The sequence below is a fragment of the Dendrobates tinctorius genome, unplaced genomic scaffold, assembly GCF_039654945.1.
Source record: "Dendrobates tinctorius isolate UK_male_01 unplaced genomic scaffold, ASM3965494v1 ptg000203l, whole genome shotgun sequence".
In the NCBI taxonomy this organism is placed as follows: Eukaryota; Metazoa; Chordata; class Amphibia; order Anura; family Dendrobatidae; genus Dendrobates; species Dendrobates tinctorius.
In genome coordinates, this window is record NW_027361870.1 from 28,554,875 (window position 1) to 28,573,863 (window position 18,989).

The 18,989-nt window shown below is 45.0% G+C and overlaps 1 protein-coding gene across 1 annotated transcript in view; it reads left to right on the top strand.

The window, feature by feature from the left end:
* XPO1 (exportin 1) overlaps nucleotides 1-18,731 on the top strand; it is a 103,625-nt gene extending 84,894 nt beyond the window's left edge. Inside the window, exons 13-25 of the mRNA XM_073553942.1 lie at nucleotides 531-669; nucleotides 7,953-8,134; nucleotides 8,272-8,428; nucleotides 8,520-8,683; nucleotides 9,383-9,517; nucleotides 11,401-11,584; nucleotides 11,670-11,776; nucleotides 12,178-12,372; nucleotides 12,761-12,929; nucleotides 14,121-14,255; nucleotides 14,699-14,858; nucleotides 17,083-17,179; nucleotides 17,656-18,731. Coding sequence (XP_073410043.1) covers nucleotides 531-669; nucleotides 7,953-8,134; nucleotides 8,272-8,428; nucleotides 8,520-8,683; nucleotides 9,383-9,517; nucleotides 11,401-11,584; nucleotides 11,670-11,776; nucleotides 12,178-12,372; nucleotides 12,761-12,929; nucleotides 14,121-14,255; nucleotides 14,699-14,858; nucleotides 17,083-17,179; nucleotides 17,656-17,802 — 1,971 coding nt within the window. The 3' untranslated portion in view covers nucleotides 17,803-18,731. The remainder of the gene's footprint in view (nucleotides 1-530; nucleotides 670-7,952; nucleotides 8,135-8,271; nucleotides 8,429-8,519; nucleotides 8,684-9,382; nucleotides 9,518-11,400; nucleotides 11,585-11,669; nucleotides 11,777-12,177; nucleotides 12,373-12,760; nucleotides 12,930-14,120; nucleotides 14,256-14,698; nucleotides 14,859-17,082; nucleotides 17,180-17,655) is intronic.
* Nucleotides 18,732-18,989: the final 258 nt, after the last annotated feature.

Consider the following 18,989-nt stretch of genomic DNA (forward strand, 5'->3'; position numbering starts at 1 on the left):
AAGCACCACTCCAGCATTGAAATAAAGAGAAACCCTGGAGTGTTTAAGCCTTTGCAGAGTATGGGTCCACAGACTTTCTATTGAGCCTATAAACTGCTCTGAGCATTTTTTTTATTTATTTTTTTTTCCAGCATTGCTTTTGTTATACGAAGTTTCTGTAGATATATATGTAATATATTGAATATATGCAATATCTAATGTATTGCATATATGCAGTATAGATATTTGTGTGAGCACACAAATTTATACTATTTTTAAAATACGGTAGGTGATTATCACCTATTAAATGGATAAGAACTATGCTGCTGAGCCTTTATCCAGCTAAAGACATGGAACAGATCATCAGCAGATTGCCCCTGTGGTCTTTTATTGGTTTTTACAAGACCGTTTACTAGTCTGCAAATTTTTCTGCATATTCCTTACACAAACACTGGGTGCAAGATGGTTGATTTTTACTTTTCTTTCCTTGCTAGGTTTAGTGATGCATGACACATGTCTAAATTGTCATTATCATCTTGTTCCCTTCCCAGGTGCGTTTGTTGATGGTTAGTCGAATGGCCAAACCAGAGGAAGTTCTTGTTGTAGAGAATGATCAAGGAGAAGTTGTCAGAGAATTTATGAAGGACACAGATTCCATCAACCTGTACAAGAATATGAGGGAAACATTAGGTAGGTATATTCCACCTCCACAATCACCGTCATTTATGAATAATATGTGCTACCTTATAAAAAGAGCCTACAACTGTAATTATTCTGTAGTAATTGAGTAGCTGTTTGCCCATTCACAAACTGTATGTTTCTAGACACTCTTCTAGGTGTTTGTAGCTGATGTTGCCTATTAGGCTGAGTTCACACGTGGCGTTTTTTTCGCGTTTCCGCGGCTGTTTTAACCGTGCGATTTTGCCACCAAAACGCAAAAAATAAGCATTCCTATGGGATTCCGCAATGCTGTGCTAATGCTGCGGTTTTTACCGCAGCGGAATCGCTTCGCGGTAAAAACCGCAGCATGCTCATTAATTTGCGGAATCGCGGCGATCCCACAGCATGTGGCTGTGCACCATGCGGAAAGTAAGCAGAACAATTGCGGATGGTACCCACGGTCCGGAGGAGATGACTGTCCTCCGGGCTTTGGGTACCATATCCCTGTAAAAAATAGAATTTAAAAATAAAAAATATTGTTATTCTCACCCTCCGACGTCCCACGCAGTCTTCCCGCTTCACTTCACGCTCTCGTTCCCAGTAGTCCTTTGCGAAAATGCCCGCGATGGCGTCCGTTCTCGCGGGATCGTGAAGTCTCGCGGTCATTCGCGCGACATCGCGATCCCGCGAGAACGGACGCCATCGCGGGCATTTTCGCAAAGGATTACTGGGAACGGATGCGCGGGACGTCGGAGGGTAAGAATAACACCATTTTTTTATTTTTTTTTTTACATTCTATCTTTTACTACTGATGCTGCATAGTGTGACCAACCTGTCAACCAGTTCTCCAAGCGATGCTACAGATCGCTTGGAAAACGCTAGCATTTTGCAAGCTAATTACGCTTGCAAAACACTAGTTTTTCCGCGGGAATTTAAAATGCGAGTTTCCCGCGGAATGGAATCCGGAATTCTCGCGGTAATTTTCGCGAGAGTTCCGGTACGTGTGCACTTAGCCTTACAGTGGAGTAAGTGAAATCCACGGCAAGGTGTGGTACAAAAATCTGCAGGTATCACTTGTAGATTTTCAGCCTATTGCCACAGTGTATATTTCTCGTTCGCCTTATTGGGGGACACAGAGACCATGGGTGTATGCTGCTGCCACTAGGAGGCTGACACTATGCACAAAAAAGATTAGCTCCTCCTCCGCAGTGTACACCCCACCGACCGGCAGGGAATTCCTCAGTTTAGCTTAGTGTCAGTAGGAGGTGGACACGGGTCTTTCATTAGACCCATATCTACCTCGTCGTGCGTCGTTCCTTTACAGGTTCTACGAAGGGATACAGAGTGAAAAGTCACATCTGTACTCCCACATGGAGTCTGCGAGTACGGCGTGTACTGCCACCCCGTATCCTTGCAGTTCTCCGCGGCAGGACCCGCCAGACGGACGCCGACACCAAGACGTGCCAGCGACTCCAGGGGTCCTTGTCGCCAGTCTCCCTCCCACTCGCCTACCAGAGCCTGTCGGTTGGATGAGACGCAGGAGTTCTTCAGTCCCAGGTAACGGATCGGGGATGGGTGAGTATGGATTTTTTATTTACCTGGCTGCCCATTCCCGACGGACAGGGGGTGCGCCTCTTCAATGGCACAGGGAGCGGGCGCTGCGGTCGCTCGCAGTCGCCCTACGCCCATAGGCACACCATGCTCCATATTGCTGGCCCCCGCGTTCCCCCTTCCCTCCCCCCTTTCTGGGGACAGGGAGTACAGGGCCTCTTCCTCTCGTTCTTCCCTTGGACGCGGCTTCCGGCGGCGGCGGCGTCCTTTTTCCGACCTCCGCGCCGACCCCCTGCTGACAGGCGGCCGCCGCAACTAATTTAGGCCCCGGCTTTAGTTCGGGCCTACCGCAGCGTCGCGGCCACGCCCCCCGCCCCTTTCTTCTAAGCGGGCTTCTCTCCCGCTCTTCCCAGGCCCTCCCACCGCCTGTCCTTCACCTGCCCAGCCTGTTATTGGCTAGAGGGCGGTGAATTGTTAACCCTGCGTGGTGCTCCGCCCTTCCCTCCTCTCCTGAACGCGCGCTTTTTCTCAGGAAGGCGCCATTTTCCCAGCCTGTCAGCCGGACACCAGCTCGTCACCGGATATCACCATCTGCCAGCTGGTTTTTCGCTCAGGTGGTCTGTCGGCCGGATTTCGCTCTGACCCGCATCCACTGACAGGTCGCAGAGCATCGCTTCTGGGGACACCGGACCGTGAGTAGCTCTGCACTGCAGACTGACCCTTCTCCGCCCTCTGTCCCCCAACCTTCCGGCACTACCTCAGCTTTTCACTATGTCTAACTTCAGCCTGACGCCGTCCAGGGGCCATCTACTGCCCCAGGTGAGGGTGAACCCCCCCCCCCCACGCCTGGCTGGGCCTCCTCTCTATCTCAATCAGTGGCAGACCTCGCCAAGGTGTCTCAGCCCCTGGTGACCGTTCTGGATACGTTGCCCCTGGACTCTTCGGCAGGGCCAAGCAGGTCCCAAGTTATTCCATCTGAGTCAGCCAGCGTTAGTCGCAAAAGACCCAGCCGGAATCCTCTCCTCGCCCCATCTCACCGCATAGCCCTTCTCAGCAGCCTCCCACTCGGGCCTCCTCTCCCGAGTCAGGTGAAGCGCTTTCGGACAGGTCATCTGAGGGGATTTTAGAGCTGGATTCAGACTAGGATGCAAACATGAAGTTCACAGTGCAGAACCTCATTGCAGCGATCCATCATACCTTCGATATTGCTGACTCCCCTGCGAAATCCTCAGATCAGGAGGTTTCGTTCAGACGGGCAGAAACTCCCTCCAGGGTATTTCCTTTCCATTCCGAGTTTGGAAAGATTTTTACCAGGGAAAGAGGATCCGACCAGACGCTTTCAAAGAGGAAAGCGTCTCGGCGTACTCTATCCATTCGCTAAGGAGCTCACGGACAACTGGTCTGCTTCTCCCTCGGTGGATCCGCCCGTGTCCAGGCTTTCCAATAATATGGTTCTCCCGCTTTCAGGTGTGGCGTCCCTAAAGGATTCTAATGACAGGATTATAGAATCCCTGGCGAAGTCTGCCTTCGAAGCGGCTTCAGCGGCGGTATGTCCAAGCTTGGCTTCTTCCTGGGCAGCAAAGGCCATAGCCACGTGGGCAGACTACCTTCGTCAGGGCATCTTGGATAAAGCGCAACCGGAGCGTTTGGCCGATCTCGCCAATCAGATCTTCCATGTGGGGGTCTATCTTCTTTCCGCTTCCTTGGATGCCGCATCCTGCGCAGTTCAGGCGTCAAGCAACGTAGTTGCAATTCGACGTACAATTTGGCTAAAGGCCTGGCAAGCGGACTTGTCTTCTAAAAAGTCCCTCACTAACCTGCCTTTTCAGGGGGTGCGCCTCTTTGGGTCCCAATCGGACCAGATTATTAAGGACGCCTCTGGAGGCACGAGTTCACTCCTCCCTCAGTCCAAGCCTCGCAGTCCTCCACTAAGGCGTCAGTTTCGACCCTTTCGGGCTTTCCGCCGTTTCAATACGGCAGACAACTCCAGCCAACAGAGACCGCAGGCTCGCCAGGATAGAGTTTCCTTCAGACCCACTCCTTCCTGGTGATCCCACTCTTCCCAGGGCAGACCGTCCAGATCTAGATCTGGACGGTCTACTTCAGCATGACTATCGTCGGGCACTCGAGGGGTCCTTCCAATTGGGAGATCGGCTTCCTTCAGGGACGTTTGGCTGGCCTCCGTAGAGGAAGCTTGGGTCAGGGAGGTCGTATCCTCAGGATACAAGATAGAGTTCGTCTCTCTTCCACGGGATCGTTTCTTCGAATCCCAGCCTCCAAAAGATCCAGCCTTGATCTCGGGGTTCTCTACGGCTATCGCCTCTCTCCTCAGTTCCGGGGTGATTGTGCCCTTTCCCGAATCGGAGCGCTTCACAAGGTTCTATTCGGAAAAAAAAAAAAAAAGTCGCAGCTCGACCCATCTTGGTTCTCAAGAGGGTCCGCCTTCGCCACTTCCGCATGGAGTCGCTTCGCTCGGTCATCGCTTCCATGGAGGAGCAGGAATTCATGTGCTCAATAGACATCCAAGATGCCTATTTACATGTTCCAATTTTCTCCGGACATCAGAAGTTACTGCGTCTCGCGATTCGGCAGCACCACTACCAGTTCGTCGCACTGCCCTTCGGTCTTTCCACCGCTCCCAGAGTCTTCACTAAGATCATGGCTGCGTTGTTGGCTTCATTGAAGGTCAGAGGTCTCGTTCTTTTCCCGTACCTCGACGATATTCTGATCAAAGCTCCCTCATTTCAACAGGCTCACCAAAGTTTGTCAATCGTCCTGGACACTTTCCAATTTCGGGTGGATCATCAACAGGAAAAAGTCCTCTCTGATTCCTACCCAACCTCTGGTCTTTCTAGGCGGCCTACGGTTCGACTCTCGTCGGTCAAGGGTCTTTCTCCCACAAGAGAAGATTCTCTCCGCTGCAGATCACACGACTCCCGTCCCTCCGTAAAGCCATGAGGGTCCTGGGAAAGATGGTGGCGGCGATAGAGGCAGTTCCCTTTGTCCAATTTCACGCCAGACCTCTCCTGCAGGCCATTCTGTCGAGGTGGAACAGATCGCCTCTGTCCCTGGATTGCCCTGTTCATCTTTCATACCGGATCAAGCGGTCCCTCAACTGGTGGTTGACGTCGCCTCTCATTCTATCGGGTCGTTCCTTTCTTCCCATTCACTGGCAGATAGTAACAGCAGATGCCAGTCTCCTCGGCTGGGGGGCAGTGTTCCGCAACCACACGGTTCAGGGCCGATGGTCGGATCGGGATTCAGCTCTGCCGATCAACGTCCTAGAGATTCGAGCGATCCATCTGGCTCTCGTTCACTGGGAGAAACTCCTCAAGGGACTGCCTGTCCGGATTCAGACAGACAATGCCACAGCGGTGGCGTATGTCAACCGCCAAGGGGGGACACAGAGTGTCTCAGCTCTGGCGGAGGTGTCCAAGATTCTTCTTTGGGCGGAGATCTCCGTTCCGACAATCTCCGCGGTACACATTCCCGGCGTAGACAACTGGGCCGCCGATTTTCTCAGCCGGGAGGGCCTCGCGGCGGGGGAGTGGTCCCTACATCCGGAGGTGTTTCTTCTGCTCTTCCGTCGGTGGGGCACCCCGGACGTAGACCTCCTGGCGTCTCGCCTCAACAGGAAAGTCCCACAGTTTGTTTCCAGGTCTCGAGACACTCTGGCAGTGGGCGCCGACACTCTGGCCGCAGTTCGAACTCCCCTACCTGTTCCCTCCCCTGCCTCTTCTGCCCAAGCTGTTGAAGATCAAGGCAGAAGGAATTCCAGTCATTCTCCTTGCCCCGAATTGGCCCAGAAGGTCTTGGTTCGCGGACATTGTCAACCTTCTCGCTGACGCCCCCTGGAAGCTTCCAGACAGAACAGATCTGCTGTCTCAAGGTCCGATTTGCCACCCCAATTCTCGGCCGCTCATTTTAACGGCGTTGCTGTTGAGACCGAGGTTTTGAAACAAGCAGGATTTTCCAACCAAGTAATTCAGGCCATGATCCGAGCCAGAAAGCCATCTTCTTCCAAGATCTACTACCGTACTTGGAAGGCCTATTTCACTTGGTGTGAGTCCTATGGCTTCGCGCCCATGTCTTTTTCGCTCCCTTCAATCCTAGCGTTTCTTCAGGCAGGACTGGATGCGGGGCTTGCCCTCAGTTCCTTGAAAGGTCAGGTTTCGGCACTGTCCATTTTGTTTCAAAAGACGTTGGCTTCCTGTCCTCAGGTCAAGACCTTTCTTCAGGGCGTGGCTCACACGGTTCCGCCGTACCGGGCGCCCGTGGATCCATGGGACCTTAATCTGGTTCTAGGGGTTCTGCAAGGTCCTCCCTTTGAACCTATCAGAGATATTTCCCTTTCTCTCCTTTCTTGGAAGATAGCCTTTCTGGTGGCCATCACTTCCGTCCGGCGCGTGTCGGAATTGGCAGCTCTTTCTTGCCAATCTCCCTTCCTGGTACTTCACCATGATAAGGTGGTTCTACAGCCTCCGCCCTCTTTCCATCCGAAGGTGGTGTCTTCGTTTCACCTCAAGGAGGAGATCGTTCTGCCGTCCTTCTGTCCGAGTCCCGCTCATTCCCGAGAGCGGTCCTTCAACAAGCTGGATCTGGTTAGGGCGATAAGGGTCTATCTGTCTAGGACGACTCCCTTCCGAAAGACAGTCGCTTTTCATTATTCCAGACGGGGCGCGGAAAGGTCTCCCGGCATCAAAGGCCACTGTTGCTCGCTGGATCAAATCGGCAATTTTGGAAGCCTACCGAGTTAAGCGTCGCGGAGCCCCTCCGGGATCAGGGCCCACTCTACTCGGGCAGTGGGTGCCTCCTGGGCGGTACGCCACAGAGCTTCTGTGCTGCAGCTTTGCAAAGCTGCATCCTGCTCATCGGTTCACACGTTTGTGAAATGCTGCAGAGTCCACACCTACGCTTCGGCGGACGCCAGCCTAGGTAGAAGGATTCTGCAGGCGGCGGTGGTGAGTCCGCTGGCCTGATGGAAGTTTGTTTCCCACCCCAGGGACTGCTTTGGGACGTCCCATGGTCTCTGTGTCCCCCAATAAGGCGAACGAGAAAACAGGATTTTTAAGTTGCTTACCGTAAAATCTGTTTCTCGGAGCCTTCATTGGGGGACACAGCACCCTTCCAAGTTCTACAACTCCTGTCCTTATGTTTGTTGGTTATTTACAGTTGAGTTGTCCTGTTTTTCAATCTATTCTGTTGCTTCTCCTACTGCTTTCTCACTAACTGAGGAATTCCCTGCCGGTCGGTGGGGTGTACACTGCGGAGGAGGAGCTAACCTTTTTTGTGCATATTGTCAGCCTCCTAGTGGCAGCAGCATACACCCATGGTCTCTGTGTCCCCCAATGAAGGCTCCGAGAAACAGATTTTATGGTAAGCAACTTAAAAATCCTGTTTTTGTGTGATTTGTGATTTTTATCTCGAGCTTTAAGTGGTTGCCTCATTAATATAGCCCAGGTCCATGTGCCATATTGGAGCATATGCATTTCAAACGGGGTCCCTGCTTTAGGTCACCCCTTCACCTCTCTCCTGAACCCAAACAGAAAGCAGTTGTATGAGAGTGGCTGCCATGTAATGTGAACTCTGTAGCATCTGCTGCATAGGATATGCCTGGCTTGCCATGGCTTTACATGAGAAAATTGGCTGTTTTCCCCAACTTCTGCTTCTAAAAGGGATGTTCTTTGATAATGACTTCTTGATCATTTTCCTGCCGCCAGAGGTTTTTTTTAAACTGTCCTAAATCACTGTGCTCTTTTCAGTATACCTCACACATCTGGATTATGCAGACACTGAAAGAATTATGACTGAGAAACTTCACAACCAAGTTAATGGATCAGAATGGTCTTGGAAAAATCTGAACACCTTGTGTTGGGCCATTGGTTCAATTAGTGGAGCCATGCATGAAGAGGACGAGAAGAGGTTTCTTGTTACAGTGATAAAGGTTTGTGATTTGTCTCCTAGTAGTACAAGTTAGCAGTTAACTAAGCTTAATATCAGATTACTTTCTGAAATATTGCTGTTCTGGTCTCTGCCAAAGAACTGCGCCAATATCTTCTGTTTTTTCTTTCCCTCCCGTAGGATCTCCTTGGTCTCTGTGAGCAGAAGCGAGGGAAAGACAACAAGGCCATAATTGCATCCAATATTATGTATATTGTTGGCCAGTATCCTCGATTTTTAAGAGCCCATTGGAAGTTTCTGAAGACTGTTGTGAACAAATTGTTTGAGTTTATGCATGGTATGAGTGTCACTTGTCTATTTACTTTATATCCAGCCCCACATATGGCGTAATTGAAACGTATGTATTAATTGGGGCCATTTATTTTCAGAGACCCATGATGGCGTGCAGGACATGGCATGTGACACCTTTATTAAGATAGCTCAAAAATGTCGTAGACATTTTGTTCAAGTGCAAGTTGGCGAAGTGATGCCTTTCATTGACGAAATTTTAAATAATATTAATACGATAATATGTGACCTTCAGCCTCAACAGGTAAGGATTTTATTTTAAAAGGTTTGCGCTAAAGTTTATCACATGATATTTTGCATGTATGATCTGTCATAGCTAGACTCACCAATAGCAAGGATTGATCTAAGAGCAAGTTGGGACATACCAGAGCCCCACAAACTGTAATATGTAAACCCTATGTGAACATCCAAACATTCTTATTTTAGGCTTATTGGTCCCCTTAGGCTGAGTGCAGACTTTTTAGCCCTGCGGATTTTTCCGCGCAGAATGGAAGAAATCCGCAGGTCAAATTACCTGCATTTTTCCTGCGGATTTCTTCCATTTTTTGTGTGGTTTTCCACTGCGGATTCCCCCCCTGCGGATTTGGAGACAGGGGAGGTGGAAAACCGCACAAAAGAAGTAACATGCTGCGGATTTTGTACCGCAGGAAAACCGCACGGAAAAATTCGCAGCGTCTGCACAGCGTTTTTTTTTTTTGTTTTTTTTTTTTTCATTGATTTTAAGGCTACTGTACATCACAATGTGGATATGCAGCGTTTCTGCGTGGAAAAATCCGCTGCGGATCCGCTATATATCCGCATCGTGTGCACACAGCCTTACAACCTCACAACCTGTTTTTAATAGGAAAGGTTTTAGAGAGTTGGGCAGGTGACTGGTAGTCTCACATGTTAATGGATAGTTACTAATTGTAAATTTATTTTTTTTAACTTTTTTTTTTTTTAGGTTCACACATTTTATGAAGCAGTTGGGTATATGATTGGAGCCCAGACAGATCAACCTGTTCAAGAGCATTTGATAGAGAAATATATGTTGCTTCCCAATCAAGTGTGGGATAGTATTATTCAACAAGCCACTAAGGTAGGTAAACATATAGTTGATAAACATGTAAGTTGGTTACGTTTTGCAGCTACGTTTTTGAGCTGCTTGTGAGCTTTTTCTTGGTGCATAGATTGTCTCCAAACCCCCTGTTCACCACACGGAGGCCAAAAGTATGTTTTTGGTGTCCATCTGGCTGGTATGTAACTGCATAATTAAATATAGATAAGCACAGTAGACTGTTACCATACAGGAGGCCTCTGCAGAAAAGAAAAAAATTAAGACTACAGTGCAGTGCTTGCAATGGCTCTTTATGCAGCATGATTAACAATTTCTAAAAGATCTTCCCAAAAAACAGTCAAACTTTAAGGGGAACCTGTCAGCACAGCAGTTTTGGCCTATATAATATACGGCCATATCCTTTCAGGGCTTATATACAACATTCAATATAATGCTGAATATAAGCCCCCAACTTGACCTGTAAGAACTGAAAAATAAGTTTAAATTATACTCACCTGTGTGGCGGGCCAGTCCAATGTGTGTCGCTGGTCTTGGGTCTGCATTTTCCCATCTTATGATCGCCGCCCTCCTGCTTACTTCTTGTGGATGTTGCTACCCTTCATCATCCACACAGGCTCCCCGACATCGTGCTCCTGCACAGGCATACTTCTCTGCCCAGTTGATGGCAGAATAAATTCCTGCAGTTTGCAGGCGCTGGGCCTCTGACCTTTCCCAGTGCCTGCGCACTGCAGGACTTTGCTCTGTCCTCAACTGAGCAATGAACTACGCCTGCGCAGGAGCGCGATGTCTGGGAGCTTGTGTGGATGATGCAGGGTCACGCCATCCACAGAAAGCAAGCTGGAGGGCGGCGATCATTAGAAGGTGAGAGGTGCCGGACCAAGACCAGTGACACCCATCGGACCGGGCCACCACGCAGGTTAGTTTAACTTATAAAACTTATTTTTCAGTTCTTCAAGGTTGGGCTGGTGACTTATGTACAGCATTATAGAAAGCTGTATATAATCCCTGAAAGGATATGGCCGTATTTTAAGTCGGCCAAAACTGCTGACAGGTTCCTTTTAAGTATAACCAAACTTCTTTCTGTTTTGTACGAAGATGGAATCACAGGAAATTACAGACCCAAAGCTCTTCTCTGTATTACTCTGGTTATGATTTTGTGGTCCTATGTTAACTACACTTCACCTGACAGAAGGGAAGGTGATGTCAATCTCACAAATGAACATTGCATGCCCTAGAAGTCTGGTAGGGCTCGACTTAACTTTTTTAGGATTGATCCTTGCAATAGATGTCACTAGAGTCCAATTCCTCTTCCTCTCTGAAGAGGCAATTTGCATTTATAATTTCCCAGTTTGGGTGTGTTTAGCTCAGTGATTTGTACTTGCTTGTCATCCACATTGTCATATATTTGAATCTGCTGTGTAACATGATATCGCTAAATCCTAGTCTGGTGATTGTCAACCAGATGCCACAGTCACATGGCCATAACATTACCATTACATTTTTTTTTTATTTTTTTTTTTTTTTTGGAGTCATATAGGCTAAACCCATGAAATTCCCTAAATTCTTACAGTTCAGGTATCACCTGGAGATATAAAAATGTAGTTGTATTTGGCATAGCAGAGCCCTGCAGTTGACCGAAAACTTCAATTTCAGCTGGGTAGAAAGGCCTTTCTAGGATTCTATTGACAAGCAAGTTTTGAAGTATTTGTTTACTTGAATGTGATTTTTACAGCTTGATAATCCATTAGGGAAAAAATTAGTTGTATGTAGCTGTAAGTGGCTGAAGGTGGACACATGACATTTAACATTGTACATTTGCATTGCCTTACCTCTTTTGCAAGTTTGTTTTTTCTGTTGACTTCTTAGAATCCACAACTAATTTTTGTTTTTGTTTTTTCTTAAAGAATGTCGATATCCTGAAAGATGCAGAAACCGTAAAACAACTCGGTAGTATCTTAAAAACAAATGTTAGGGCATGTAAAGCAGTCGGTCACCCTTTTGTTATTCAGCTAGGAAGGATTTACTTGGATATGTTAAATGTGTACAAGTGCCTAAGTGAAAATATTTCTGCAGCTATTCAAGCAAATGGTAAGCAAAACAAATAATGAAGTCAGTAAAGATGGTAGTGTAAGACTCATAAGACATGGCGTTCATCATTTTTATTTCTTTACAGGCGAAATGGTCACAAAGCAACCTCTGATACGAAGTATGAGAACAGTTAAAAAAGAAACTTTAAAACTGATTTCCGGCTGGGTGAGCAGGTCTAACGACCCCCAAATGGTAAGTACTAGTTACTTTTGTTATACGATGTATATCTAGCCTCAGTGGGGTTTGCATACAGAAAACCTGTCCCCAGAAGCAGTTAAAAAATAAGTTCTTAACTAGGTCCAGTGCGGAGTCTCAGCCGCTGCTCCCGCGGGCGATTGGAGGTAAGTGTCACATGTAGCGATATCACTAGCAATATCGCTGCTGCGTCACAAAATTGTTGACGCTTTAGCGATATCGCTATGTGTAAAGCCCCCTTTACTTGGGTCCCAACAGGAATAGAATAGATAAATCTTGCTCAGCCCACTGTCTGCACACTAGCTGTCATATGGCTTAAAAAATAAACATTGCTTCATAAGGAAGTAGTTGCAAAACTGTTTTAATTGTCAACTTTTTTTTTTTTTTCTTGTCCTAAGGTCGCAGAAAACTTTGTCCCACCTTTGTTGGATGCTGTTCTTATTGACTACCAGAGAAATGTTCCTGCTGCCAGGGAGCCTGAAGTGCTTAGCACAATGGCCACGATCGTAAACAAGCTTGGGGGCCATATCACAGCTGAAATACCTCAAATATTTGATGCTGTTTTTGAATGCACGTTAAATATGATTAATAAGGTATGTGAAAGGTTTTTGCTTTTGTTTGCTGTGCTTGCCATGTTAGTGGTTATTGCCTTAAAGTGTTTGGGAGGCTTTGGTATTGATGACCTAGCAGCCTTAGGATAGTCCATAAATGAGATCAACAGGGCACCAACTTCTGAGATTTGTGTGGATCAGCTAACTGGAGGGGGGAGGGGGGGGCGCTGCGTCTCAATTAAAATTTACCAGGCACATTGTTCATTTTGTACTGGCTGTACCCGGTGAAGCCATATCATCAGCTGTCCCGCTACCAAATGTACAGAGGCGTCTGGCACACAATGAAATGGCACTCTACATATCACAACAAGAAAAATTTGTTTGTAATAGAAAAAAAACAGTAAAATTCTCTGTTCTGTTTTCCGTCCAGGACTTTGAGGAATATCCAGATCACAGGACAAATTTTTTCTTGCTCTTACAAGCTGTAAATTCGCACTGTTTCCCTGCATTCTTGGCCATTCCCCCAGCACAGTTTAAGCTGGTTTTGGACTCCATAATATGGGCTTTTAAACACACAATGCGAAATGTTGCCGACACCGGTATGTACGAATGAAATCCCTCTCCGTTTTGTTCACTAGTAATGAGCACATAACTGTTGTGATGTGATTAGGGGAGTATTTCCTAGAGACACCGCCTCCAAGTCCTCATCCGAGCACACTCTGGTGTTATCCGATTATCTTGGGTGTGCACTGATAATGTTTGAGTCCCTGTGGCATAGCCGCAAACATGCGGGAATCGCCTAACAGCCGCAGGGACTCAACATATTTGAGCACGCCCAAGATACTCGGCTAAGGCTACTTTCACATTAGTTTTTTAGCGCTGCGCTTCGTGCGCAATAGAAACGCATGCAAAAAACGCATCATGCGTTTTGTATGCGTTTGCTTTTTTAGGCGCATGCGTTTAAACCAGTTTCTATCCATGTTAACTCTTAAAACGCATGCGATTTTAAAAGCAGGCGTGCGCATTTCCATGTGCACGCCTGCGTTCCCATAGACTGCAATGTGTTATTTTGCCGCATTCCTTGCGCAAGCGGGTTTTGTTTTTTTTTTTACACAGGTCGGACGGCATAAAAATGCAACAGGTTGCGTCCGGCGCGCCTAGGCAAACACTACAAAAACCGCATGCGCACGTGTGCAAACGCTAGACCATGCGCCCCCATGTTAAAGATGGGGGGCTCAGGACGCATGCGCATGGACGCTGACAATGCGTTGCGCTAAAAAACGCTAGTGTGAAACCAGCCTAACACCCGAGCTTGATCAAATAATACATTATCCAAGCACGATCACTTATCACTGCGTGTCACCCTCTAGATCGCCTGTAAGTGTAATGTGCGCTTGATCTTATCTGGCTGATGCTTTATACCATTCTAGTGCTCAGAAGTAATTAACTGGAACTCCATAGATTTACTTAGTTCAAGTCCAGTCTTGTTTCTGGATCCAGCTACTAAAGTGTGTATTTTAATAGTTGTGAAAGTCACAATGGTAAATGTGAAGTGTGTCCTAAAAAGATCCAGGGGAGGGGCTTTCATGTAGTAAACACCATGCATGATTAATAATTTAAAAATATTGCTGAATACATTTACATTGTCTAAACTTGATACATTTTCTTGTGTTTTTCTCTTTGGCTCTATTCTCGTCAGCCACTTGTCTAGCTTCTTATAATTTTAATAAGTATAAGTATGGGTTTGTTTTTGTTTTTTTTTGCTTATTTAATGTCCTTGTCAATTTTAGGATTACAGATCCTTTACACATTGCTGCAAAATGTTGCTCAGGAGGAAGCTGCCGCACAGAGTTTCTATCAGACATACTTCTGTGATATACTACAGCACATCTTCTCTGTTGTGACAGATACCTCTCATACAGCTGGTAAGTGTTTCTGTGCATTGCTGCTCATTTACCTTACAATTCACATTTTCAAGATCAAGCTCCATCTTAATGCAGGGTTCATGGTCCTTATACAGACCACAATGTGCACACTGATTGCTGGTCTCCCAACCTAAACTCACAACCTCCATAGACTTTCCTATAAGGCTGCATGATGGTGAAATGCGCACGTCTGATCCTGGTCTTGCAATCTCTAGCACAAAGTTAACTTCCATTGCCCTAAATGCAATCCTGAATCCCTCTTCCAGGGTTTGTAAGTGCCAATTCTTTCTTTAAAAAATGTGCATTTGTATTTTGTGGTTTTAGCATGTAGATCTAAAAAGTTTATAAATGCCTTCTGATAAAGTTTAACTTGCCACACTTTTCAATATGTAACCATTTTTCAACTAATCCTAAAGTTTTGTTTGTTTTTTTTTTTTATATAGGTTTAACAATGCATGCTTCAATCCTGGCCTACATGTTTAACTTGGTAGAGGAAGGAAAGATAAATGCAGCATTGAATCCCGCAAATCCACCTAATAACCAACTATTTATTCAGGAATATGTGGCCAACCTTCTAAAATCTGCATTTCCTCATCTGCAAGAGTAAGTGATGCAGTGTGTAAGACTTCTCTTCAGGTCCACTAAACTAAAATATGTTTGCAATATTGCCGAGTGTTATGACAGCCTTACACTCAGCTTAGAGTAACTGTCATTTTAATTTTTATTTCAGAATTCAGTGGTGCACATGAAATTGAGCAAATTTAAAATGAATTTCAAAGAAATCTGCTTTCTCTGCCAGCATAGGTCATTGTCAAAATTCTTAATTCGGATGTATATTCTGTAATCGTTGCAGACGGACTTTACCATTACGGAGATGTATGGCAGCTGGTGCTGATAAGATTCTATGTAAAAGGGAAGAGCTCTAGTTCCTCCATCCTCTGGACTACATAAAATTGTACCAGCACTGTCTGCCACCTCCTCTCTCAGTAATGGGAAAATCTGTTTGCATTGACAACAGATTAAACGTCATAACTGAGAATTTTGATCAGGACTTTGGAGTCTGTAAGGCTAGTTTCACATTTGCGGTTGAGTCCGCAGCGTATCGTCCGCAACAGCCTGCAAAAACACATGCTTTTGCGGTTGCGTACGATAAGAATGCTTTTTCCGCTGGAATTTCCTGGACACAAGCCACACCCAATTGGGCGTGTCTCGTGTAAATTCTGGCATACGCATGTCGTTGCGTACCCTTGCGTTCTTGTAGACAGTAATGCAGGGCAGGGTTTTTACGCACTTCATCCGCATGTGGATGACCGTGGATATTTGACTCCACAAAAAATGCAACATGATGCGTTCGCTGCACACCGTGAAACGACGCATGTGTAAGCAAACGCAGGCCAACGCATGTACCTGCGTCCACAATGTTAAATATATGAAAACACGACACATGCGGATATATGCGTCAGAAACGCTGCGAACACAACCGCAAATGTGAAACATGCCTAAGCCAAACCTCCGACTCCGCAATTTCCCTGACACCCACTCCCTCATACATGGCTCATATTTAAGTGATACATTTACTGTAGTGACATGGTAACATCAGGCTTTTTAATCACTATTTGCCATTATGATACAGCAATCAAGCTATTTAAATAGAACATTAAAATATGTTTATTGGAATAGATCTTTAGAACGCAAACGTTAATAAATTGTAAGTATGCAAAACGCTATACTTTAAGTGGGGGAGATGTTTTCAACAAAAATGTACTGAATAACATTTGTGTAGTCTATAAAGTTGTCCTGAGAAATAGCATTGCCTCCTTCGGGTCCTCCTTCATAAATGACCTCAAATCTGATCTAATTATTTTAAGTAAGGCTAGAGAAGTACTTGCCTTAATCCTGATTCCTGTTTTCCCTATTAGTTCTTGAGATGAGTGCAGGGCTTTCTTATCAGTGCCTTTTTCCTCTGATCTCTAGAGGAGGAGCTAGAATACTGAGCATGTGCATAAAGTGCATCACAGATTAATATGGACTAAAAGCAGAGATCCTTACATAAGGAACAGAACAGACATTTATAGGACATTTCATAACTTTCCCAAATTCTTAGGAAAAAAATATTCAGCACATCCTGCACTGAACTACTGTGCCCATTTTATTATATATTTTAGGAGTCGGAGTCCGTCCATTTTATACAGATTCCACCAAAATGGACAGACTCCGACTCCACCGCCCAGATTTTGATGGTGACTGATCAGGTTTGAAAGAGAAGCAAATCTCTAATATGATATAGTACAAAATTGCTTATTTTCATGTGTACTAGTGATTCATGAAATATAAAACGACTGTAAGGCCGGCGTCACACTTACGAGTGCAATGCGAGAAACTCGCGCCAATACCCTGCACTGCTGCCGGCACTTGGACCAGAGCATTCAGCTGCATAGAAAGACATGAAGCAGGACACTCCGGTCCAGAGTGCCGGGTATTGAGGCGAGAGACTCGCCTGAGTTTCTCACTTTGCACTCGCAAGTGTGTCCCCAGCCTTAGTCTTTAAGTTTTCGTAAGTAGAATTTCGCCTGGCAGTAACTGCTTTTAATAGTAATTTAAAAGGAAAATTTGGCACTGAATTTTGATTTAGTTTCTATTGGCAAGGTAAAGAACAGCAAACCTAAAAATGAATTCTAAAGGGGTCAGGGCTTAATGTTACTGGTCTCCTGCATCAGTTTGCCTGGTGATAGGAGGGCTCCCTTTAAGAGACTGCTTATTTTAAAACACTTGGCTCCCCCGCCGATTCACAATACATAAATCTAATTTATTTTTATTTTCTCTTTAGTGCACAAGTTAAACTTTTTGTGACTGGCCTCTTCAGTTTAAATCAGGATATTCCTGCTTTTAAAGAACACCTTAGGGACTTTCTTGTACAGATTAAGGTAAGAGTGATAAATCTGTTGCATGCATGTTTGTTTTTTTTGTAGACTTTCCATTAGAAATTGAGTGTCATTTTTATTAAAGTCCTATGGCTGTTTTGTAAGTTCTATGCGTGTGATTTATTAACACTGTTGCTTCATACGGAAGTCATAAACTGAGTAAATGACAGGTTTATTTTTTTTTTTTTAAGAACGCATGCCTCTTGATAAATTTGTTGCATAATAAACTATCGTAAAGACTAGAAAATAAATGCCTAAGCTCACATAGTGTTAAAATAAAATTAGACCTATGTTGTCTTAATTGTAAATCGGTCTTGGGAGGGGCATGGCCAGTAAATTTAATTATCCTTGCCCATTTTTAAAAGTTGTACATTTTTTTTTGTATAAGTGTCTCGTGTGTTAAAACTCGTAAGCCAGTACAGTGTTCCTTAAATTCCTAATACCACGTTTATAATGTGTTCTTGTACTTTCTAACACAGGAGTATGCTGGAGAAGATACTTCAGACCTGTTTCTGGAAGAAAGGGAAACTGCCCTTCGGCAAGCCCAGGAAGAGAAACACAGAATACAGATGTCAGTTCCGGGCATACTTAACCCACACGAGATTCCTGAAGAAATGTGCGATTAGTTTTTAGAAGCCAAGTTATGCCGTTACTTTCCCTCCTCCCGCTGAACATCTGATTTTGTTCAGGAAAACATCACTTTGATTCTTGTTGACCAAAATGATGCCAATTTGTAAATTGTCACCTAGTGGCCCTTTTTCTTATGCGTTTTTTGTATAACAGATTTTTCTGTGAATTATCCTTCCATTGTTTAAAGCTTTGGTCATCTTTAGGTTTGCATGACATAAAGAATTAAGGCTTTTTTTATACAAAAAAAAAAAATTCTCTCCCCCCCCCCCCCCCCCCTTTTTTTTTTTTTTTTTTTTTTTTTTTTTGTCGTCTTTGGGGTTGAGGGTGGTCAAATTTATTTAATACAAGTTTATTGCTGCAAAAGAGTTTTTCTTTCCCCTCCCTATAGAAGATCCATATTTTTGATTGCGGTTTTTCTCTAGTGGGTACCGCAGCTTAGAAGGAATGTTATTGAAATCCAAAAATTAGATTGGGAGTTGAGCAAGGCATCGCTGCATTTTCTGAAATTACAGGAGTATTTTGAGTTTAAGTGGTTTAGACTATATACATCAATTTGGATAGACCTTTGCAGCAAGATCATGTGCATATCATCCCATTGTAAAGCAACTTTGGAAAGTATGGGAACACAGTACAGTTAGTTATTTTTACACTTTTTTTTTGTTTGTGTGTGTGCTGTCGCTTTGTCGACAACAGCTTTTTGTTTTCCTCAATGAGGAGTGTTGCTCATTTGTGAGCCTTCATTAACGAGAAGTGAAATGGTTAAAAAAAAAAAATATTTATCCTGTTAGAATAGGCTTGCATCTTTTTAACAACTCATAAAACTCTGGCTTTTGAGATGACTTGTACTAATTTACATTGTTTACCATGCTGTAGTGCTTTAAGAACACTACTACTTAAAAAGCAAAATAAACTTGGTTTACATTTATTTCTCTTGACTTCTAAAAGTGGTTTTATGGGCAAGTGAAAGATACTGTGTACTTTGTGGTAACCAGAGTTTGCAGTTTTGACAGCTATTTGATTTGTTTTATGAAATTATACAACATACAGTGAAATGCCTTTTTAGTCTTGTGCCTGTTCTTGAATGTCTGATCTTGAAATATGCAGTGCAGTGTAATTTTCCAAGACCAAAAGCAGGAGACTGCGCAGAGATTTGGAAATTCATCTGTTCATTTCTGTGGTACGT